The sequence below is a fragment of the Hypanus sabinus genome, chromosome 26 (assembly GCF_030144855.1).
Source record: "Hypanus sabinus isolate sHypSab1 chromosome 26, sHypSab1.hap1, whole genome shotgun sequence".
Taxonomy (NCBI): Eukaryota; Metazoa; Chordata; class Chondrichthyes; order Myliobatiformes; family Dasyatidae; genus Hypanus; species Hypanus sabinus.
The window spans coordinates 18,690,839-18,714,871 of NC_082731.1; the positions used below are offsets into that span (position 1 = coordinate 18,690,839).

General features: G+C 55.6%; 1 protein-coding gene across 2 annotated transcripts in view; it reads right to left on the reverse strand.

Annotated features, from left to right (window-relative positions):
- Positions 1-1,325: 1,325 nt before the first annotated feature.
- si:ch211-63p21.1 (uncharacterized) overlaps positions 1,326-24,033 on the reverse strand; it is a 44,086-nt gene continuing 21,378 nt past the window's right edge. The window contains exons 2-5 of one of the 2 annotated variants that reach the window (XM_059951585.1): positions 11,123-11,221; positions 9,353-9,438; positions 3,796-3,967; positions 1,326-1,811 (exon numbers count right to left, since the gene is read on the reverse strand). In XM_059951585.1, the coding sequence (XP_059807568.1) occupies positions 1,596-1,811; positions 3,796-3,967; positions 9,353-9,438; positions 11,123-11,221 (573 nt within the window). In that variant the 3' untranslated portion in view covers positions 1,326-1,595. The remainder of the gene's footprint in view (positions 1,812-3,795; positions 3,968-9,352; positions 9,439-11,122; positions 11,222-24,033) is intronic. The other variant, XM_059951586.1, reaches the window with a different exon arrangement.

Here is a 24,033-nt window from a genome sequence, read left to right on the forward strand (position 1 = left end):
CCCCCTCCCTCGGGCATCTCGATCTACACACCCACTCCCCCTCCCTCGGGCATCTCGATCCACACACCCACTCCCCCTCCCTCCGGCATCTCGATCCACACACACCCACTCCCCCTCCCTCGGGCATCTCGATCCACACACCCACTCCCCCCTCCCTCAGGCATCTCGATCTACACACCCACTCCCCCTCCCTCCGGCATCTCGATCCACACACCCACTCCCCCTCCCTCCGGCATCTCAATCCACACACACCCACTCCCCCTCCCTCGGGCATCTCGATCCACACACCCACTCCCCCCTCCCTCAGGCATCTCGATCTACACACCCACTCCCCCTCCCTCGGGCATCTCGATCTACACACCCACTCCCCCTCCCTCGGGCATCTCGATACACACACCCACTCCCCCTCCCTCAGGCATCTCGATCCACACACCCACTCCCCCTCCCTCGGGCATCTCAATCCACACACCCACTCCCCCTCCCTCAGGCATCTCGATCTACACACCCACTCCCCCTCCCTCGGGCATCTCGATCCACACACCCACTCCCCCCCTCCCTCGGGCATCTCGATCCACACACCCACTCCCCCTCCCTCAGGCATCTCGATACACACACCCATCCCCCTCCCTCGGGCATCTCGATCTACACACCCACTCCCCCTCCCTCGGGCATCTCGATCTACACACCCCACTCCCCCTCCCTCAGGCATCTCGATACACACACACACACACTCCCCCTCCCTCAGGCATCTCGATCCACACACACCCACTCCCCCTCCCTCGGGCGTCTCGATACACACACCCACTCCCCCTCCCTCAGGCATCTCAATCCACACACACACTCCCCCTCCCTCCGGCATCTCGATACACACACCCACTCCCCCTCCTCGGGCATCTCGATCCACACACCCACTCCCCCTCCCTCGGGCAACTCAATCCACACACCCACTCCCCCTCCCTCGGGCATCTCGATCCACACACCCACTCCCCTCCCTCGGGCATCTCGATACACACACCCACTCCCCCTCCCTCCGGCATCTCAATCCACACACACACTCCCCCTCCCTCGGGCATCTCGATACACACACCCACTCCCCCTCCCTCCGGCATCTCAATCCACACACACACATCCCCCTCCCTCGGGCATCTCAATCCACTCCCCCACCCTCAGGCCCTCTTTAACTCTGTCCCCCTCACATTAAACCAGTACCCTGTAGTTTATCCCTCAGGGCAGATGGGTAAACCGTCTCTCAAACTGCAGGAGCAACTCCCCCTATCATCTGCCCCCACCCATGCTCTCCAATTCGATGGATACATCCAAAAGCAAACAATAAAACATTTCCTTTTTTATTCTTGCCTCTGGAGGTGCCTCTTGTGGGGAAGGGAGGGGAGGGGATGTGTTGGGTGGGGGCAAAGAGTCAAACCCTCTGCCCCTGGGTTCCTCTCTGGTATGCTCAGTCCTGATCGTCAGGTGGGAGGGGCGGGACACGGTCAGGGGTTTGTGCGATGGTCCGTGTTCTCAGAGAGGGGGTGGGAGGGGTGGGACTGAGGTCAGACTCCGGGCCCTCGTCACTGCCCCCTCCCTCCCCCCCTCCTTCATGCCTCCTTTCTCTGTAACAGGCAAAGGAGGAGCAGCAGCCCGAGAGGAATGAAGACAATGGAGGTGACGAACAGGCAGCTGACGTTGTCCCGGGGGGCCATGGGACAGTGTAGGGCGGGGGTCTGGATCTCAGGGCCCAGTGACACCCCCACCCCGCTCGGCCGCAAACCTGCTGTACTCAGCACCAGCGGACGGATCTGAGAGACGCTCTCCTGTGGACAGGGAGAGAGTGCAGGGGTAAGAGAGTGAGCGGGGGGAGCGGGGGAGAGGGGGCAGGGGTAAGAGTGTGAGCAGGAGAGCGAGGGGGAGAGGGAGCAGGGGGGACAGAGTAGGGGGAAGGAACGAGGACAGATAGTGGAAGCAAGAGGAAATAGAGAGGGATGAGAGGAGAGTCGGGGGGGGAGAGAGAGAGAGAAGAAAGACAGAGAGAATATGAGATAACGGCCGCGAGCGGCAGATTGCACCCCCTTGAGGGGGAGTGGGGGTGTTGAGGATGGGGGGTGAGGATGAGGGTGAGGGCTGAGGACGAGGGGATGATGGGGGTGAGATCAGGGGTGAGGATGTGGGGGTGAGGATGGGGGTGAGGATGGGGGGTAAGGATGTGGGAGGTGAGGGGTGAGGATGGTGGTTGAGGACTTTGGGGTGAGGACAGGGAGAGGAAGGGGGGGTGATGGGGTGAGGATGGGGGTGAGGGGTAAGAATGGGGGTAAGAATGGGGGAGTGTTGAGGATGGGGTTGCAAGATTGGGGGTGCAAGGCTGGGGGTGAGGAGGGGGGTGATGGGGTGAAATTGGGGGTGAGGATGTGAGGGTTGAGGGTGGGGGTGAGGGTGTTGGGTGACGATGGGGGGTAATGGGGTGAGGATGTGGGGTGAAGATGGGGGAGGAATGGGGTGAGGAGCAGGGTGAGGATGGGGGGGTGATGGGGTGAGAACAGATGGGTGAGGATGGGAGTGTGGGGGTGTGAGGATGGGCGGTGGGGGGTGAGGATGGGGGGGGAATCAAGTCCCTGGCAAAGATTCAGCTTTCTTCTCCCTCTCCGCTATCCTGCACCGCTGCATCTCCCTCCTCACCCCCAACTTCCCCCCCCACCACCACTCACCCCCCACTTCCAGCCCACCCCCACCCCCATCCCCCACTTCCACCCCACTTCTCCCCCCACCCCCCACTCACCCACTCCCCCCACTCAGCCCCACTTCCCCCCACTCCCTCCTCACTCACACCCCACTTCCTCCCCACTCACACCTACTTCCTCCCCACTCACCCCCCACTCTTGGTATCTTAATTCTCCCTTTGTTCCCCATCTCTCTATCCTTGCCACCAACATTTCTCTCTCCCCTTCACTTCTTCCAGAACCCACTCCCCCATCCTTAACCCCGTCCCTCTCTCAATCTCCCCCTTCCCTCTACCACAGTCCCTCTCCCCATCTTCCCCCAGCCCTCTCCCCATCACTCTCCCCCATCCCTAACCCCGTCGCTCTCCCCATCTCCCCGTCCCACTCCCCATCTCCCCGTCCCACTCCCCATCCCTAACCCCGTCGCTCTCCCCATCTCCCCGTCCCACTCCCCATCTCCCCGTCCCACTCCCCATCTCCCCATCTTCCCCCAGCCCTCTCCCCATCGCTCTCCCCCATCCCTAACCCCGTCGCTCTCCCCATCTCCCCGTCCCACTCCCCATCTCCCCGTCCCACTCCCCATCTCCCCGTCCCACTCCCCATCTCCCCATCTTCCCCCAGCCCTCTCCCCATCGCTCTCCCCCATCCCTAACCCCGTCGCTCTCCCCATCTCCCCGTCCCACTCCCCATCTCCCCGTCCCACTCCCCATCTCCCCGTCCCACTCCCCATCTCCCCGTCCCACTCCCCATCCCTAACCCCGTCGCTCTCCCCATCTCCCCTTACTCCTCTCTTCGTCATCCCAGTCCCCACGTCCCACATCGCTGCCCATGTCCCTCTCCCCATCTCCCCACCAACTTCCCTTCTGGAACCCATCCCTGTCCTCCAGTCCCTCTCCTTCTGTCCCTCTTCAGCCTCATCCCTCTCCCCACCATTCCTCCACACCCCTCTCTCAATCTCCCCCTTCCCTCTACCACAGACCCTCTCCCCATCTTTCCCACTGTCCCTCTCTCCCCATTATTTCTCCATCGCTCCCCCTCCTCCCCCCACCCTCCCCTGCCCCCCGTCTGCCCCCTCTCGCCCTACCTCTGTGATGGCTTGGGACGTGTGCTGGGGACTGAGTGGGACGTTACAGTGGTGCTGTCCGTGCCGGTTCCGAGTCGAGTCGTCCTCGCTCTCCGTCGTGTCCTGCTGCACCAGCCTGGGTCGCCGCCGTCTCCTGGAGCTGCAGCGGTGTGGGAGCTCGGACGCTCTGAGTCTGTGGGGCGCAGACAGCCTGAGGGTGACCAGAGTGTGGCAGTCCTCCCCAGCTCCCTCCCTCCCTCAGCACCTCCGTCCTTCACAGAACCCCGTCTCTGACCAGCCCTTGTGGGTCCGGGGGGCTAAATAATCCCCTGCCACCGACCACCAGAGTGGGGCGACTCCCCACAGTCACTGTACAATGTGTGAGAAACAGAGTATGTGTGTCTCTGTGAGTGAGAGAGAGAGAGAGGGTGAGAGAGAGAGGGTGTGTGCGAGAGAGACTGTGTGCAAGAGAGACAGGGTGTGTGAGAGAGAGAGGGTGTGTGAGAGAGAGAGGGTGTGCGAGAGAGAGAGGGTGTGAGAGAGAGATGGTGTGTGTGCGAGAGAGAGAGGGTGTGCGTGCGAGAGAGAGAGGGTGTGCGATCGAGAGAGGGTGTGTGAGAGAGAGAGGGTGTGCGATCGAGAGAGGGTGTGCGATCGAGAGAGGGTGTGTGCGAGAGAGAGAGGGTGTGTGAGAGAGAGAGGGTGTGCGATCGAGAGAGGGTGTGTGAGAGAGAGAGGGTGTGCGATCGAGAGAGGGTGTGTGCGAGAGAGACTGTGTGCAAGAGAGACAGGGTGTGTGAGAGAGAGAGGGTGTGCGATCGAGAGAGAGAGGGTGTGCGAGAGAGAGAGGGTGTGCGATCGAGAGAGAGAGGGTGTGCGATCGAGAGAGAGAGGGTGTGCGATCGAGAGAGAGAGGGTGTGCGAGAGAGAGAGGGTGTGCGATCGAGAGAGAGGGTGTGCGAGAGAGAGAGGGTGTGCGATCGAGAGAGAGAGGGTGTGCGATCGAGAGAGGGTGTGTGAGAGAGAGAGGGTGTGCGATCGAGAGAGGGTGTGTGCGAGAGAGAGAGAGGGTGTGCGAGAGAGAGAGGGTGTGAGAGAGAGATGGTGTGTGTGCGAGAGAGAGAGGGTGTGCGTGCGAGAGAGAGAGGGTGTGCGAGAGAGAGAGGGTGTGCGATCGAGAGAGAGAGGGTGTGCGATCGAGAGAGAGAGGGTGTGCGAGAGAGAGAGAGAGGGTGTGCGAGAGAGAGAGGGTGTGCGATCGAGAGAGAGAGGGTGTGCGATCGAGAGAGAGGGTGTGCGAGAGAGAGAGGGTGTGCGATCGAGAGAGAGAGGGTGTGCGATCGAGAGAGAGAGGGTGTGCGATCGAGAGAGAGAGGGTGTGCGATCGAGAGAGGGTGTGTGAGAGAGAGAGGGGTGTGCGATCGAGAGAGGGTGTGTGAGAGAGAGAGAGAGGGTGCGAGAGAGAGAGGGTGTGAGAGAGAGATGGTGTGTGTGCGAGAGAGAGAGGGTGTGCGTGCGAGAGAGAGAGGGTGTGCGATCGAGAGAGGGTGTGTGAGAGAGAGAGGGTGTGCGATCGAGAGAGGGTGTGTGCGAGAGAGAGAGGGTGTGTGAGAGAGAGAGGGTGTGCGATCGAGAGAGGGTGTGTGAGAGAGAGAGGGTGTGCGATCGAGAGAGGGTGTGTGAGAGAGAGAGGATGTGCGATCGAAAGAGGGTGTGTGCGAGAGAGACTGTGTGCAAGAGAGACAGGGTGTGTGAGAGAGAGAGGGTGTGCGATCGAGAGAGAGAGGGTGTGCGATCGAGAGAGAGAGGGTGTGCGAGAGAGAGAGGGTGTGCGATCGAGAGAGAGAGGGTGTGCGATCGAGAGAGAGAGGGTGTGCGATCGAGAGAGAGAGGGTGTGCGAGAGAGAGAGGGTGTGCGATCGAGAGAGAGAGGGTGTGCGATCGAGAGAGAGAGGGTGTGCGAGAGAGAGAGGGTGTGCGATCGAGAGAGGGTGTGTGAGAGAGAGAGGGTGTGCGATTGAGAGAGGGTGTGTGCGAGAGAGACTGTGTGCAAGAGAGACAGGGTGTGTGAGAGAGAGAGGGTGTGCGATCGAGAGAGAGAGGGTGTGCGAGAGAGAGAGGGTGTGCGATCGAGAGAGAGAGGGTGTGCGATCGAGAGAGAGAGGGTGTGCGATCGAGAGAGAGAGGGTGTGCGATCGAGAGAGAGAGGGTGTGCGATCGAGGAGAGAGAGGGTGTGCGAGAGAGAGAGGGTGTGCGATCGAGAGAGAGAGGGTGTGCGATCGAGAGAGAGAGGGTGTGCGATCGAGAGAGAGAGGGTTGTGCGAGAGAGAGAGGGTGTGCGATCGAGAGAGAGAGGGTGTGCGATCGAGAGAGGGTGGTGTGAGAGAGAGAGGGTGTGCGATCGAGAGAGGGTGTGTGCGAGAGAGACTGTGTGCAAGAGAGACAGGGTGTGTGAGAGAGAGAGGGTGTGAGAGAGAGAGGGTGTGCGATCGAGAGAGAGGGTGTGCGAGAGAGAGAGAGAGGGTGTGCGAGAGAGAGAGGGTGTGCGTGCGAGAGAGAGATGGTGTGCGAGAGAGAGAGGGTGTGCGTGCGAGAGAGAGAGGGTGTGCGAGAGAGAGAGGGTGTGCGTGCGAGAGAGAGAGGGTGTGCGATTGAGAGAGAGAGGGTGTGCGATCGAGAGAGAGAGGGTGTGTGAGAGAGAGAGGGTGTGCGTGCGAGAGAGAGAGGGTTTGTGTGTACATTTGGACTCTCAGAAGGCCTTTGACAAGGTGCCACACATGAGGCAGCTTACCAAGTTAAGAGTCCATGGCATTACAGGGGAGTTACTGGCATGGTTCGAGCATTGGCTGACTGCTAGGAGGCAGGAAGCGGGAATAAAAGGATCCTTTCCTGGTTGGCTGCCAGTGACTAGTGGAGTTTGACAGGGGTCGGTGTTAGGACCGCTTATTTTTATGCTGTATATCAATAATTTAGATGATGCAATAGATGGCTTTGTTGTCAAATTTGTAGATGATTGGTGGAGGGACAGGTAGTGTTGGGGATACAGGTAGGATGCAAAAAGACAGTCAGATTAGCAGAATGGGCAAGAAAATGGCAAATGAAATACAATATTGGAAATTGTACGGTCAGGCACTTTGGTAGTAGAAATAAATGCTCAGACTATTCTCTAAATGGAGAGAAAATCCAAAAATCTGAGATGCAACGTGACTTGGGAGTCCTTGTGCAGAACACCCTAAGGGTTAACTTGCAGGTTGAGTCAGTGGTGAGGAAGGCAAATGCAATGTTAACATTTATTTCAAGGGGTCTAGAGTACAAGAGCAGGGATGTGATACTGAGGCTTAATAAGGCCCTGGTGAGTTCTTACCTTGAGTATTGTGAACAATTTTGGGCTCCTTATCGCAGAAAAGATGTGCTGGCTTTGGAGAGGGTCCAGGGGAGGTTCACAAGGATGATTCTGGGAACAAAAGGGTTACCATACGAGGAACGTTTGATGGCTCTGGGTCTGTACTCACTCAAATTCAGAAGGATGAGGGGGGATCTCACTGAAACCTTTAGAATGTTGAAAGGCCTAGACAGAGTAGATGTGGAAAGGATGTTTGCCATGGTCGGGAATCTAGGACAAGAGGGCATAGCCTCAGGATAGAGGGGCAAATTTCCATAGCTGGGGGGGGGGTGAATCTGTGGAATTTGTTACCACCGGGAGCTGTGGAGGCTGGGTCGTTGGGTGTATTTAAGACAGAGCTTGACAGGTTCTCAGTTGGCAACAGCATCAAAGATTATGGGGAGAAGGCTGGGAGAGTGGGGCTGAGGGGGGGGTGGGTGAGAATGGCCATGATTGAATGGCAGAACAGACTCGATGGGCCGAATGGTCTAATTCTGCTCCTACGTCTTGCCAGCACCGGCAGTCTGAGTTGTGGGCCAGCGAGCACGTGACCAGATCCCGGGCGGGGGAGTTCGGAGTTACTCAATAAAGGTGGATGTAGGCAGCCTTCAGTAGAGAGGGATCAGCCTCGTCCACCACACAGGAAACACCCACCCCGCCTTCATGACTGCCCCAGCAGCAGACAGTTGCAATGGTGCTATGGTCTGGCTGCACCCAGGGGTGTCAGCTGGGTGTCTGTACCCGTTAGTGTCCATACGTCTGTCTCTCAGCATCTGTCAGAGGTGCAGACAGAAAGTGTGCGGGGGGAGGGGAGAGGAAGAGGAAATCAGATGGCCTGGGGAGGGGAGGGGAGGGGGAGAAGGGGGTGGGAAGTGGTCCTGGGTAGTGGGGAGGGGAGGGGAGGGGGAGAAGGGGGTGGGAAGTGGTCCTGGGTAGTGGGGAGGGGAGGGGAGGGGGAGAAGTGGGTGGGAAGTGGTCCTGGGTAGTGGGGAGGGGAGGGGAGGGGGAGAAGGGGGTGGGAAGTGGTCCTGGGTAGTGGGGAGGGGGAGAAGGGGGTGGGAAGATGTCCTGGGTAGTGGGGAGGGGAGGAGAGGGGGAGAAGGGGGTGGGAAGTGGTCCTGGGTAGTGGGGAGGGGAGGAGAGGGGGAGAAGGGGGTGGGAAGCAGTCCGGGTAGTGGGGAGGGGAGGGGGAGAAGGGGGTGGGAAGTGGTCCTGGGTAGTGGGGAGGGGAGGAGAGGGGGAGAAGGGGGTGGGAAGCAGTCCGGGTAGTGGGGAGGGGAGGGGAGGGGAGGGGGAGAAGGTAGTGGGAAGTGGTCCTGGGTAGTGGGGAGGGGGAGGGGAGGGGGAGAAGGGGGTGGGAAGTGGTCCTGGGTAGTGGGGAGGGGAGGGGAGGGGAGGGGGAGAAGGGGGTGGGAAGTGGTCCTGGGTAGTGGGGAGGGGAGGGGGAGAAAGGGGTGGGAAGTGGTCCTGGGTAGTGGGGAGGGGAGGGGAGGGGGAGAAGGGTGTGGGAAGTTGTCCTGGTAGTGGGGAGGGGAGGGGAGGGGGAGAAGGGGGTGGGAAGTGGTCCTGGGTAGTGGGGAGGGGAGGGGGAGAAGGGGGTGGGAAGAGGTTTGGGTAGTGTGGAGGGGAGGGGAGGGGGAGAAGGGGGTGGGAAGTGGTCCTGGGTAGTGGGGAGGGGAGGGGAGGGGGAGAAGGAGGTGGGAAGTGGTCCTGGGTAGTGGGGAGGGGAGGGGAGGGGGAGAAGGGGGTGGGAAGTGGTCCAGGATAGTGGGGAGGGGAGGGGAGGGGGAGAAGGCGGTGGGAAGTGGTCCTGGGTAGTGGGGAGGGGAGGGGAGGGGGAGAAGGGGGAGGGAAGTGGTCCTGGGTAGTGAGGAGGGGAGGGTAGGGGGAGAAGGGGGTGGGAAGAGGTTTGGGTAGTGCGGAGGGGAGGGGAGGGGAGGGGGAAAAGGGGGTGGGAAGTGGTCCTGGGTAGTGGGGAGGGGAGGGGAGGGGGAGAAGCGGGTGGGAAGTGGTCCTGGGTAGTGGGGAGGGGAGGGGAGGGGGAGAAGGGGGTGGGAAGTGGTCCTGGGTAGTGGGGAGGGGAGGGGAGGGGGAGAAGGGGTGGGAAGAGGTTTGGGTAGTGTGGAGGGGAGGGGAGGGTAGGGGGAGAAGGGGGTGGGAAGTGGTCCTGCAGTAGTGGGTCCATCTCCGTTTACCTGCCGTCAGCATCTTCCACGTCTGCGTCTCCGTCACTTCCGCTGAGCCGGTCCCGGGGGTCCCATTCGGGGTCCGTGGTCGGTTCCTGTTGGCCAGAGCCGGAGGACATATTGTCATCGAGGGTGGTGGCGGGGGGGGAGGATTCTTGAGATAACAGCCCCATCATGCCGAAAGAGGGTGGAGAGGATGGGGAGTCGGGGGGGGGGGGGTAAAACACAGTAGAGGTGACGAAGAGGACTGATGAGGGCAGGGGAGTAGATGTCATCCACACAGACTTCAGCCAAAGGGCCCTGAGTAGGTCGCGGCCGGTCGGCTGGTCTGGAACGTTAGATAAATCAGTGAACCAGCCAACTGGGTGCGAAGCTGGAAGGCAGACACTACCCAGGTTGGAGGCCTGTGACCAGCGGTGTGCCACAGGGGTCAGAGCCGGCACCGGTGTTGCATGTACAATTTTATCATTTGGATGAGAAAGTAGGTGGGAGGATTAGCGTGTCTGCGGGGCGCTGGAGGGTGAGGAAGCTTCCAGCAGGATCGCAATCACCTGGGCAGATGAGATTTAACTCGGACAGGTGTGAAGCGATTCCCGTACAGGGCAAATGGCGGCAGGTCTCTGGGACAGGTCGACAGGGGTGACCTTATGGAGGGAGGGAGGGAGCTGAGCTGGATGGTCACAGTACTTTTCCCCACGATACAGGAGACTAGAACTAGAGGGCACAGACAGAGGGAGATGTAAAGGGTATCTGAGGGGCAAGTTCATCACCCACTGCGGGTGTGTGCAACGTGCTGCCAGGGGAAGTGGTTTGGGGGCGGGGGGTACAATTACATATTTGGACAGCTACATGGATAGGAAAGGTTGAGAGACGGGCTTCCTGTCCTGGGGTCCATCGAGTAAAAGGGTTGGGAACACTTGGATTAGAGGGACAAACGTGAGCAAGTGAGACCACCTCAGAAAGGGACAGTATGGGTTAGTTGGGCCGAATGGCCTATTTCTATGCCGGGTGACATTTGGGAGGTTAGGAAAATGAGAGGGGATCTCATTAACAGGTGTGGGCCCCGGGGCAATTGGTGCTCGAGAGGAGAGAAGCCGAAGGTGTCTCCCCTGGAGGGCAGAGTCAGAACTAGGAGGGGCGGTGGATCAGTGGATGGGAGAGGCTGTCCAATTAAGGGAGGTTTCCTCTGGGGAAAGTGGGTAGGGGGATCTTGGGAATCCTTGGAGGAGTGGCGGGGTAGCAGAGTGCGAATGGGGCATGGGAGTGGTGGCTGACGTCACGAAGGGACAGGGGAGGGTAATGGGAGAGGAGAGGGCAGCTGGTCCTCCTGGCCACCTTGGGCTTGGTGGAGGGCAGGCAAGAGGGAAGGGGGGACAGCGAGGGAGGGGAGGAAGGAGGTGGTGGCAATCTTTCCAGGAACACAGCACAGTGGACTTCAGAAGTCCCATCCTACCCACACCCTCACCAGTCCTCCCACCTCCTTCCCTTCCTCTCACTCCCACCCTTCCCCTTCCCTCTCCCTCCACTTCCCTCCCCTCATCCTTCCCGCCTCCACCTTCCCCTCCCCTACTTCCCCCTCACCTTCTATCTCCTTTCTTCCCCTACCCACATCCCCACCCTTTCATCCCCTAACCCCTCATCCCCTCCTCCTTTCCTCCTCCCTCTCTGCCATCCTCCCCCTCCCCCTCATCCATCCCTCCTCTTCCTGCTCCTCCCCTCCCTCTTCCCCCTACCCCTCTTCCACTCCCTAGCCCTCCCCGGCAGTAACCCTTGCCTCACCTCTGTCCCACAACAGGCCAGTTGCCTGTTTCTGAGGCTCAGACCGCGTGTGGCGGGGTCTGGACTCCCCCCATTCTCCCCCGCCGTATCCAATGGCGCCTGTGGGAGGGAGTGCAGGAGTCAACACAGGAATATTCTCCCCACCGCTCGTCCCCTCGTGTTCCTGCTCCCTCCCCTCCCATCGCACCAAGGTTATCTTACTACTCCCCCCACAGCCCCCCCCCGGACATGATCCCCTCTCACCCACATAACCACTGACTCAACCCCAGATTCCCCCCCCCCAAACCACACACTAAAGGGGCAATTCATAGTGTGTGATTCAGCTTCCGACAATGGGGGAGAGGCGGGTAGAGCGGAGGAGTGAGGGGAGGGGAGTGAGGTGGAGAGGAGAGGGGGAGTGGAGAGGAACAGAGGGAAAGGGGGAAATGGGAGCAATATGTTATGTCTTCTGTGAAGTTCCCCCTCACACAATCAGTAAGACCACTTCACAATCACAATCACACAGGTCTTTGCCCAACACGTCTGTACTGACTATGGTGTCTTGCTGAGCTCCTCTAAGGTAACGTTGGAGGGGACTGGAGCAATAAGATCATAAGATACAGGAGCTTGGCCTCCACTCATCCATGGCAATGAATTCCACAGATTCACGACTGTTTGGCGAAAGAAATTCCTCCTCATTGCTGTTCCAAATGGGCCCTCTGAGGTCCTGGACTCCCCACTATAGAGAACATCTCCATGTCCTCTCTATCGCGGCCTTTCCAGATTTGATCAGTTTTGACGAGATTCCCCCCTCGTTCTTCTAAACTCCAGCAAGTACAGGGCCAGGGCTATCAAACGTGACTCACACGTTCACCCTTTCTTCCTAGGATAATCCTTGTGAACATCTGGACTCTCTCCGATGCCAGCACAGCCCAAAGCTGCTCACAGCGCTCCAACTACGGTCTGATAAATGCCGTATAAAGTCTCAGGGTTTCATCTTCATATCCGTGAGCCCGTCACCCCTCCTGGGTCATAAGCCTTTTTCAGCTGTCTGCCAGAGTCCTCAGTATTAGGTTGAAGATTGACTGGTCCTGTGTCTTCCCGGCGAAGATGCTCCCACCCCGAGGGACAAGATCCTTGGAGCTTCTACTGGCGTTTCTGAGCACAGGGTGGGGTTGCCCGCCCCATGCCCAACCCTCCTCCTTTCACAGCCGGGCCTAGACTGTCCCTGTGGACTTTCAGATCACATCCCTGCCTTTATATTCTGGTCCTCTTCTCGAAATGGATTCCATTTGCTTTCCTCGCCACTGACTCAACTTGCAAGTTAATCTTTGGGGAATCCGGCACAAAGTCCCTGTTTTCCCAGTTTGCTCCCCATATTTATGAAATAGTCTACACCCTTTATTCCTTCTACCAAAGTCCCTGCACTGGGTTCCATCTACCACTTCTTTGCTCATTCTCCTGATCTCTCCAGGTCCCTCTGCGGGCTCCTTTCTTCCCCTCCACCTACCTTTGTGTCTTCCACAAACCTGGCCACAAAACCATCAAACCGATCATCAACATGCAAAGTGAAAAACAGCAGACCCAACATCATCCTTTGTGAAACACCGCTAGCCAACGGGAAAAGGCCACCTTTCTTCCCACTCTTTCTCAGTCAGCATACCTTCCGTCCACGCCAGTATCTTTCCTGTCGCACCATGGGCTCTGACCTTGTCAAAGCCCTTCTGAAAATCCAACTAAACAACATTCACCTACTCTCCTTTGTCAATCCTGCCTGTTGCTTCCTCAAAAAGTTCCAACTGATTTGTGAGGCAAGATTTCCCCTTAAGGAAACCATTGGCCCATTTTATCATGAGCTCCAAGTAAGATGGCGGCATATTCAATCGCAGCAGCTTCTACGGGGCTAGCCAAAGGCGTTATTGTCCTTTTTAGACATATTTTGTATGATTGGACTTAACGTACTGCGGGTCCTTTCCATCAGTGAGTTGCTGGTTGGTGGTGAAACGGAAGGAGCTGGAGTCGCTGCAGTTCGTGCTGCTGCCCGGGTCAGAGGGGAGTCGGTGCACAGTCTAACAGCGAGTGATTGTGATCACAACACCCTGCTGGGACGCTGCCAGCCCGGTTCGCCGATTTGTAGGTGGACAGCGTGGGAACGGCATCGCCTCGAGCCGCAGGGTCGCCAGTTTCCAGCAGCGCAGGAGAAAGACGTTGGAGTCGGTGCCCGCCACCGGAGGTGATGTGCTGTGGCGTCCAGACTGGAGTCGGTGCTGCCCCCCCAGTGTTCGCTTGGCAAAAGACGAGCTGTATGGTGTTCGACCGCAGGCAGACGGCTGCAACGTTCACGCGATCTGGGGTCTTGGACTCTTTTTTGCGCGACTGTATTTCACTGATACCTTTCGTGCGCCTGCTCTCGTGTATCTGCTCGATGTGCCTTGCGCTGTGTGTGACTGTTGCTACTCTGTCCTGCACCTCGCTGCCCCGTTTGGCCGTGTTGACAGGTATTCGGGTATGGTTGAATGACAAAGCCCGCCTGAAGCTCCGTGCCCAGGGTTCTCCCACATTGGACTGCACAGCCACAGCAGTCGCGGCTTAACCCAGTCCACCAGAGGCTCATGGTCCCCTGGGATCGAGTGACCGAGTGTCCGAGTGACCATTAAACTTGAAATTTGAAGTACTCCGAAACCTTAATAACAAGTATTGGACAGGCGAAATGGCCGAGAGTTTTCTGTCTTCTGCCTCCCTCGCTTCTTAAAGTGGAGTGACATTTGCAATCTTCCTGTCCTCTGGAGCCATGCCAGAACCAAGGATCACTACTAACGCCTCCACAGTTTCCTTGACCATCCTTGTCCAGCTGACTTATCTACCTCCAGCTTCCCAAGCCCCTTCTCCTCAGCAACAGCAAAGGCACTCACTTCTGCCCCCCAAAATTTCTGGCAGACTGCTAGTGTCTTCCACAGTGAAGAACAACGCAAAATAATCTTTGAGTTTTTCCACCATTTCTTTGTCCCCGGCGTCATTTCCCGGCAGTTCAATATTCACTCTTGCCTGTGTGTGTGAGTGGCGGTGGCGAGGAGCTATGGTGAGATGAGAAGGCAACTGAGTTCATTGTCACCGATCTAGAGACGACTATCCTTGACTTCCTTCCGTAAGGACAGGCAGCAATTCCTCTGCCACGATGATCCTCAGCTCTGAGTCCTCAACCCTCTCCTCTGATCCCTGTACACTCATCATCGTGTGGCCAAATCCTGCTGCAGCCACAACTCGGCAGACGACAGCAGGGTCCCGGCTGCATCTAAAATAGCGATGAGTCAGAGGACGGGAAAGAGGTAGGCAGCTTGCTGACGTGTTGCCGTGGCAACATCCTTCCCCTCAACGTCAGCAGAACCAAAGAGATGGTCTCTGACTTCAGACGGGGTGGGAGGGGTGTGCATAGGTCCCGTCCACGTCAACAGCGGAGGATTGAGAACTTTGAGTTCCGAGGTGACAAAGTCACCGATAACCCGTCACAGCCAAGATAGCTCGCCTCAGCAGGCTAAAGAAATGTAGCGTGTTCCCGTCGATCCGCACCGGCATTTTATCGATACACCATCGAAAGCATCCTGTCTGGGTGCACTGCCTGTGACCCGCCTCCCCTCCGCACACTTCTCGCCGTCTTGGGAAAGCAGCCAGCGTGATCAAAGAGCCCACCCACCCCGGATTATCCCTCCCACTGGGGGAACGGCGCAAGAGGCGAGGGCACAGCAGGGCAGTTGTCCGCTGACGGCCAGATCTGTGGCACTTGGGTCTGGTGACAGGGAAAATAGCCACGGCCCCTGCAGGGCTATTTCAATTCCCGCGGCTGGAGGAGACATCAGACGCACGTCGGCTCTGGCAGGGCTTGCAGGACGTTATGTTCCGCAAAGCGAAACCCAATAGCGTGAACGGCAGCGATGCTTCACTGCCCTTCTATGCCCGCTTTGAAAGTGAAGATATAACTGCAGCTGTGAAGATCCCTGGTGCAGCCAATGACCCCGTGGTCTCTCTCTCTCAGAGGCCAGTGTCAGGCTGTCTTCCAGGAGGGCAGCAGACCCAATGGACTACCTGGTAAGGCTCTGAAAACTTGTGGTAACATTCAGAGACATTTTCAACCTCCCACTGCTTTGGTCAGAGATCACACCTGCTTCAAAAGGGCAACAATTATACCAGAGCCTAACAGAAGCAGTGTGAGCTGACTTAATGACCATCGACTGGTGGCACTCACGTCGACAGTGATGAAATACTTTGAGAGGTTGGTCGTGACCAGACTGAACTCCTGCCCCCGCAAGGACCTGGACCCATTGCAATTTGCCTATCGCCACAATAGGTCAACAGCAGATGCAATGTCCATGGCTCTCCACATGGCCTTAGATCACCTGAGCAACACAAACACCTACGTCAGGATGCTGTTCATCGACTATAGCTCAGAGATTAATACCATCATTCCCACAGTCCTGATCAATAAGCTTCAGAACCTAAGGCTATGGTCAGAAGATCACACCTGCTTCAAAAGGACCCTCGACCTCTTAACCGGAAGACCACAATCTGTGAGATTCATAATAAGATCTCCTCCTCGCTAACAATCAGCACTGGCGCACCTCAGGGGTGTGTCTACTCTCTCTACACCCATGACTGTGTGGCGAGACATAGCTCAAATGCCATCTATAAATTTGCTGATGGTAGAATCTCAGATGGAGACGAGAGGGCATACAGGAGCTAGATATGCCAACTAGTGGAATGGTGATGCAGCAACAACCTGGCACTCAACGTCAGTAAGACGAAAGAGCTGTGTTGTGGACTTCAGGAAGGGGAAGATGAAGGAACACACAACAATCCTCATAGAAAGATCAGAAGTGGAGAGTGTTACAAGTCCCTGCGTATCAAGATCTCTGAAGACCTAACCTGGTCTCAACATACCGATGCAAGAATGTGACTGTATTTCATTAGGAGTTTGAAAAGATTTAAGCACTCAAAAACTTCTATAGTTGTACCTTGGAGAATATTCTGACAGGCTACATCACAGTCTGGTATGTGGGGGGTGGGGGAAGGCCAAGTTTTAAAATTAGGGATTTGTTAAAATAAACAGCTCCATCTTGGATACTGGTCTCCATAATATGCAAGACATCTTCAAGGAGTGGTGTGTCAGAAAGGCAGCGTCCATTATTAGGGACCTCCAGCACCCAGGGCATGACCTTTTCTCACTGTTACCATCAGGAATCAGCTATACACTCAGCGATTCAGGAACGGCTTCTTCCCCTCTGCCATCAGGTTCCTAAATGCACACTGAACCTCACTTTTTAAAAAATATACTGTTTCTGTTTTGCAATATGTTTAATCTATTTAATATATATATTTACTGCAATAGATTTACTTATTTATTTTTTCTTCCTACATTATCATGTTCTGCATTGAACTGCTGCTGCTAAGTTATCAAATTCAATGACAGATGCTGGTGACAATAAACCTGATTCGAATTCTGATACAAACCAGCAAGCTCAAGGACAGCTTCTACATCGCTGTTATCAGACGACTCAATGCCTCCCTTGTATAATAAGATGGATCCTTCTGACTAATTATAGTGTTCCCCAGGGTTCGAACCTCCACCGGATTGTCTGCCTGCACTTCACTTCCTTTTTCCAGTAGCTGTTACACTTTATTCGATTATTTTGCCTTTTCTACTTCAAAGCAGTGTGTGATGATCTGATCTGTATGAACGGTGTGTCAGACAAGCTGTTTACTGAACCTCGGCCAGTAAACCAATGCCAACAGCAATTTTTATCCAGGCCTAAGGCAAGTTATTGAACTGCCCCACTCTCTCATCCATAGACCTTTATCAGTCTCCATACTAACCCTCCAGACCCACTCCCTCCCCACAGCCCTGTATCAGACCCCACAAAAATCCCTCAGTCACACTCTCTCCCCACAGTCCTGTATCAATCCCCACACTAATCCCACTGACCCACTCTCTCCACACAGTCCTGAATCAATGCCCGCACTAATCCCACTGTCCCACTCCCTCCCCACAGCCCTGTATCAGACCCCACGCTAATCCCACTGTCCCACTCCCTCCCCACAGCCCTGTATCAGACCCCACAATACTCCCTCAGTCCCATTCTCTCTCCACAGTCCTGTATCAATCCCCACACTAATCCCACTGACCCACTCTCTCCCCACAGTCCTGTATCAATCCCCACACTAATCCCACTGACCCACTCCCTCCCCACAGCCCTGTATCAGTCCACGCAATACTCCCTCAGTCCCACTCTCTCCCCACAGTCCTGTATCAGTGCCCACAACAAGTCCCACTCTCTCCCCACAGTCCTGTATCAGACCCCACAATACTCCCTCAGTCCCACTCTCTCCCCACAGCCCTGTATCAGTCCCCACAATACTCCCTCAGTCCCACTCTCTCACCACAGTCCTGTATCAGTGCCCACAATAAGTCCCACTCTCTCCCCACAGTCCTGTATCAATCCCACACTAATCCCACTGTCCCACTCTCTCCCCACAGCCCTGTATCAGTCCGCACAATACTCCCTCAGTCCCACTCACTCCCCACAGTCCTGTATCAGTGCCCACAACAAGTCCCACTCTCTCCCCACAGTCCTGTATCAGACCCCACAATACTCCCTCAGTCCCACTCTCTCACCACAGTCCTGTATCAGTGCCCAGAATAAGTCCCACTCTCTCCCCACAGTCCTGTATCAATCCCCACACTAATCCTACTGTCCCACTCTCTCCCCACAGTCCTGTATCAATCCCCACACTAATCCTACTGTCCCACTCTCTCCCCACGGTCCTGTATCAATCCCACACTAATCCCACTGTTCCACTCTCTCCCCACAGTCCTGTATCAATCCCCACACTAATCCTACTGTCCCACTCTCTCCCCACAGTCCTGTATCAATCCCACACTAATACCACTGTCCCACTCTCTCGCCACAGTCCTGTATCAATCCCACACTAATCCCACTGTCCCACTCTCTCCCCACAGTCCTGTATCAATCCCCACACTAATCCCAGTGTCCCACTCTCTCCCCACAGTCCTGTATCAATCCCACACTAATCCCACTGTCCCACTCTCTCCCTACAGTCCTGTATCAATCCCACACTAATCCCACTGTCCCACTCTCTCTGCACAGTCCTGTATCAATCCCCACACTAATCCCACTGTCCCACTCTCTCCCCACAGTTCTGTATCAAAACCACACTAATCCCACTGTCCCACTCTCTCCCAACAGTCCTGTATGAATCCCCACACTAATCCCACTGTCCCACTCTCTCCCCACAGTCCTGTATCAATCCCCACACTAATCCCACTGTCCCACTCTCTCCCAGCAGTCCTGTATCAATCCCACATTAATCCCACTGTCCCATTCTCTCCCCACATTCCTGTATCAATCTTCACACTAATCCCTCTGTCCCACTCTCTCTCCAGTCCTGTATCAATCCCCACACTAATCCCACTGTCCCACTCTCTCCCCACAGTTCTGTATCAAAACCACACTAATCCCACTGTCCCACTCTCTCCCCACAGTCCTGTATCAATCCCCAAACTAATCCCACTGTCCCACTCTCTCCCCACAGTCCTGTATCAATCCCCACACTAATCCCACTGTCCCACTCTCTCCCAACAGTCCTATATGAATCTTCACACTAATCCCACTGTCCCACTCTCTCTCCAGTCCTGTATCAATCCCCACTCTAATCCCACTGTCCCACTCACTCCCCACAGTCCTGTATCAATCCCCACACTAATCCCACTGTCCCACTCTCTCCCCACAGTTCTGTATCAATCCCCACACTAATCCCACTGTCCCACTCTCTCCCCACAGTCCTGTATCAATCCCCACACTAATCCCACTGTCCCATTCTCTCCCCACAGTCCTGTATCAAACACTACACTAATCCCACTGTCCCACTCTCTCCCCACAGTCCTGTATCAATCCCCACACTAATCCCACTGTCCCACTCTCTCCCCACAGTCCTGTATCAATCCCCACACTAATCCCACTGTCTCATTCTCTCCCCACAGTCCTGTATCAAACACTACACTAATCCCACTGTCCCACTCTCTCCTCATAATCCTGTATCATTCCCTCACTAATCCCACAGTCCCACTCTCTCCCCACAGTCCTGTATCAATCCCACACTAATCCCACTGTCCCACTCTCTCCCCACAGTCCTGTATCAATCCCCACACTAATCCCACTGCCCCACTCTCTCCCCACAGTCCTGTATCAAAACCACAATAATCCCACTGTCCCACTCTCTCCTCACAGTCCTGTATCAATCCCCACACTAATCCCACTGTCCCACTCTCTCCCCACAGTTCTGTATCAACACCCACACTAATCCCACTGTCCCACTCTCTCCTCATAATCCTGTATCATTCCCTCACTAATCCCACAGTCCCACTCTCTCCCCACAGTCCTGTATCAATCCCACACTAATCCCACTGCCCCACTCTCTCCCCACAGTCCTGTATCAATCCCCACACTAATCCCACTGCCCCACTCTCTCCCCACAGTCCTGTATCAATCCCCAAACTAATCCCACTATCCCACTCTCTCCCCACAGTCCTGTATCAATCCCACACTAATCCCACTGTCATACTCTCTCCCCACAGTCCTGTATCAATCCCCACACTTATCCCACTGTCCCACTCTCTCCCCACAGTCCTGTATCAATCCCCACACTAATCCCACTGTCCCACTCTCTCCCCACAGTCCTGTATCAATCTTCACACTAATCCCACTGTCCCACTCTCTCTCCAGTCCTGTATCAATCCCCACTCTAATCCCACTGTCCCACTCTCTCCCCACAGTCCTGTATCAATCCCCACACTAATCCCAGTGTCCCACTCTCTCCCCACTGTTCTGTATCAATCCCCACACTAATCCCACTGTCCCACTCTCTCCCCACAGTCCTGTATCAATCCCCACACTAATCCCACTGTCCCACTCTCTCCCCACAGTCCTGTATCAAACACTACACTAATCCCACTGTCCCACTCTCTCCCCACAGTCCTGTATCAATCCCCACACTAATCCCACTGTCCCACTCTCTCCCCACAGTCCTGTATCAGACCCCACAAAGTCCCACTCTCTCCCCACAGCCCTGTATCAGTCCCCACAATACTCCCTCAGTCCCACTCTCTCACCACAGTCCTGTATCAGTGCCCACAATAAGTCCCACTCTCTCCCCACAGTCCTGTATCAATCCCACACTAATCCCACTGTCCCACTCTCTCCCCACAGCCCTGTATCAGTCCGCACAATACTCCCTCAGTCCCACTCACTCCCCACAGTCCTGTATCAGTGCCCACAACAAGTCCCACTCTCTCCCCACAGTCCTGTATCAGACCCCACAATACTCCCTCAGTCCCACTCTCTCACCACAGTCCTGTATCAGTGCCCAGAATAAGTCCCACTCTCTCCCCACAGTCCTGTATCAATCCCCACACTAATCCTACTGTCCCACTCTCTCCCCACAGTCCTGTATCAATCCCCACACTAATCCTACTGTCCCACTCTCTCCCCACAGTCCTGTATCAATCCCACACTAATCCCACTGTTCCACTCTCTCCCCACAGTCCTGTATCAATCCCCACACTAATCCTACTGTCCCACTCTCTCCCCACAGTCCTGTATCAATCCCACACTAATCCCACTGTCCCACTCTCTCGCCACAGTCCTGTATCAATCCCACACTAATCCCACTGTCCCACTCTCTCCCCACAGTCCTGTATCAATCCCCACACTAATCCCAGTCCCACTCTCTCCCCACAGTCCTGTATCAATCCCACACTAATCCCACTGTCCCACTCTCTCCCTACAGTCCTGTATCAATCCCACACTAATCCCACTGTCCCACTCTCTCTGCACAGTCCTGTATCAATCCCCACACTAATCCCACTGTCCCACTCTCTCCCCACAGTTCTGTATCAAAACCACACTAATCCCACTGTCCCATTCTCTCCCAACAGTCCTGTATGAATCCCCACACTAATCCCACTGTCCCACTCTCTCCCCACAGTCCTGTATCAATCCCCACACTAATCCCACTGTCCCACTCTCTCCCAGCAGTCCTGTATCAATCCCACATTAATCCCACTGTCCCATTCTCTCCCCACATTCCTGTATCAATCTTCACACTAATCCCTCTGTCCCACTCTCTCTCCAGTCCTGTATCAATCCCCACACTAATCCCACTGTCCCACTCTCTCCCCACAGTTCTGTATCAAAACCACACTAATCCCACTGTCCCACTCTCTCCCCACAGTCCTGTATCAATCCCCAAACTAATCCCACTGTCCCACTCTCTCCCCACAGTCCTGTATCAATCCCCACACTAATCCCACTGTCCCACTCTCTCCCAACAGTCCTATATGAATCTTCACACTAATCCCACTGTCCCACTCTCTCTCCAGTCCTGTATCAATCCCCACTTAATCCCACTGTCCCACTCACTCCCCACAGTCCTGTATCAATCCCCACACTAATCCCACTGTCCCACTCTCTCCCCGCAGTTCTGTATCAATCCCCACACTAATCCCACTGTCCCACTCTCTCCCCACAGTCCTGTATCAATCCCCACACTAATCCCACTGTCCCATTCTCTCCCCACAGTCCTGTATCAAACACTACACTAATCCCACTGTCCCACTCTCTCCCCACAGTCCTGTATCAATCCCCACACTAATCCCACTGTCTCATTCTCTCCCCACAGTCCTGTATCAAACACTACACTAATCCCACTGTCCCACTCTCTCCTCATAATCCTGTATCATTCCCTCACTAATCCCACAGTCCCACTCTCTCCCCACAGTCCTGTATCAATCCCACACTAATCCCACTGTCCCACTCTCTCCCCACAGTCCTGTATCAATCCCCACACTAATCCCACTGCCCCACTCTCTCCCCACAGTCCTGTATCAAAACCACAATAATCCCACTGTCCCACTCTCTCCTCACAGTCCTGTATCAATCCCCACACTAATCCCACTGTCCCACTCTCTCCCCACAGTTCTGTATCAACACCCACACTAATCCCACTGTCCCACTCTCTCCTCATAATCCTGTATCATTCCCTCACTAATCCCACAGTCCCACTCTCTCCCCACAGTCCTGTATCAATCCCACACTAATCCCACTGCCCCACTCTCTCCCCACAGTCCTGTATCAATCCCCACACTAATCCCACTGCCCCACTCTCTCCCCACAGTCCTGTATCAATCCCCAAACTAATCCCACTATCCCACTCTCTCCCCACAGTCCTGTATCAATCCCACACTAATCCCACTGTCATACTCTCTCCCCACAGTCCTGTATCAATCCCCACACTTATCCCACTGTCCCACTCTCTCCCCACAGTCCTGTATCAATCCCCACACTAATCCCACTGTCCCACTCTCTCCCCACAGTCCTGTATCAATCTTCACACTAATCCCACTGTCCCACTCTCTCTCCAGTCCTGTATCAATCCCCACTCTAATCCCACTGTCCCACTCTCTCCCCACAGTCCTGTATCAATCCCCCACACTAATCCCAGTGTCCCACTCTCTCCCACAGTTCTGTATCAATCCCCACACTAATCCCACTGTCCCACTCTCTCCCCACAGTCCTGTATCAATCCCCACACTAATCCCACTGTCCCACTCTCTCCCCACAGTCCTGTATCAAACACTACACTAATCCCACTGTCCCACTCTCTCCCACAGTCCTGTATCAATCCCCACACTAATCCCACTGTCCCACTCTCTCCTCATAATCCTGTATCATTCCCTCACTAATCCCACAGTCCCACTCTCTCCCCACAGTCCTGTATCAATCCCACACTAATCCCACTGTCCCACTCTCTCCCACAGTCCTGTATCAATGCCCACACTAATCCCACTGCCCCACTCTCTCCCCACAGTCCTGTATCAAAACCACAATAATCCCACTGTCCCACTCTCTCCCCACAGTCCTGTATCAATCCCCACACTAATCCCACTGTCCCACTCTCTCCCCACAGTTCTGTATCAACCCCACACTAATCCCACTGTCCACTCTCTCCCCAGTCCTGTATCAATCCCCACACTAATCCGACTGTCCCATTCTCTCCCCACAGTCCTGTATCAAACACTACACTAATCCCACTGTCCCACTCTCTCCCCACAGTCCTGTATCAATCCCCACACTAATCCCACTGTCCCACTCTCTCCCCACAGTCCTGTATCAATCTTCACACTAATCCCACTGTCCCACTCTCTCTCCAGTCCTGTATCAATCCCCACTCTAATCCCACTGTCCCACTCTCTCCCCACAGTCCTGTATCAATCCCCACACTAATCCCAGTGTCCCACTCTCTCCCCACTGTTCTGTATCAATCCCCACACTAATCCCACTGTCCCACTCTCTCCCCACAGTCCTGTATCAATCCCCACACTAATCCCACTGTCCCACTCTCTCCCCACAGTCCTGTATCAAACACTACACTAATCCCACTGTCCCACTCTCTCCCCACAGTCCTGTATCAATCCCCACACTAATCCCACTGTCCCACTCTCTCCCCACAGTCCTGTATCAGACCCCACAAAGTCCCACTCTCTCCCCACAGCCCTGTATCAGTCCCCACAATACTCCCTCAGTCCCACTCTCTCACCACAGTCCTGTATCAGTGCCCACAATAAGTCCCACTCTCTCCCCACAGTCCTGTATCAATCCCACACTAATCCCACTGTCCCACTCTCTCCCCACAGCCCTGTATCAGTCCGCACAATACTCCCTCAGTCCCACTCACTCCCCACAGTCCTGTATCAGTGCCCACAACAAGTCCCACTCTCTCCCCACAGTCCTGTATCAGACCCCACAATACTCCCTCAGTCCCACTCTCTCACCACAGTCCTGTATCAGTGCCCAGAATAAGTCCCA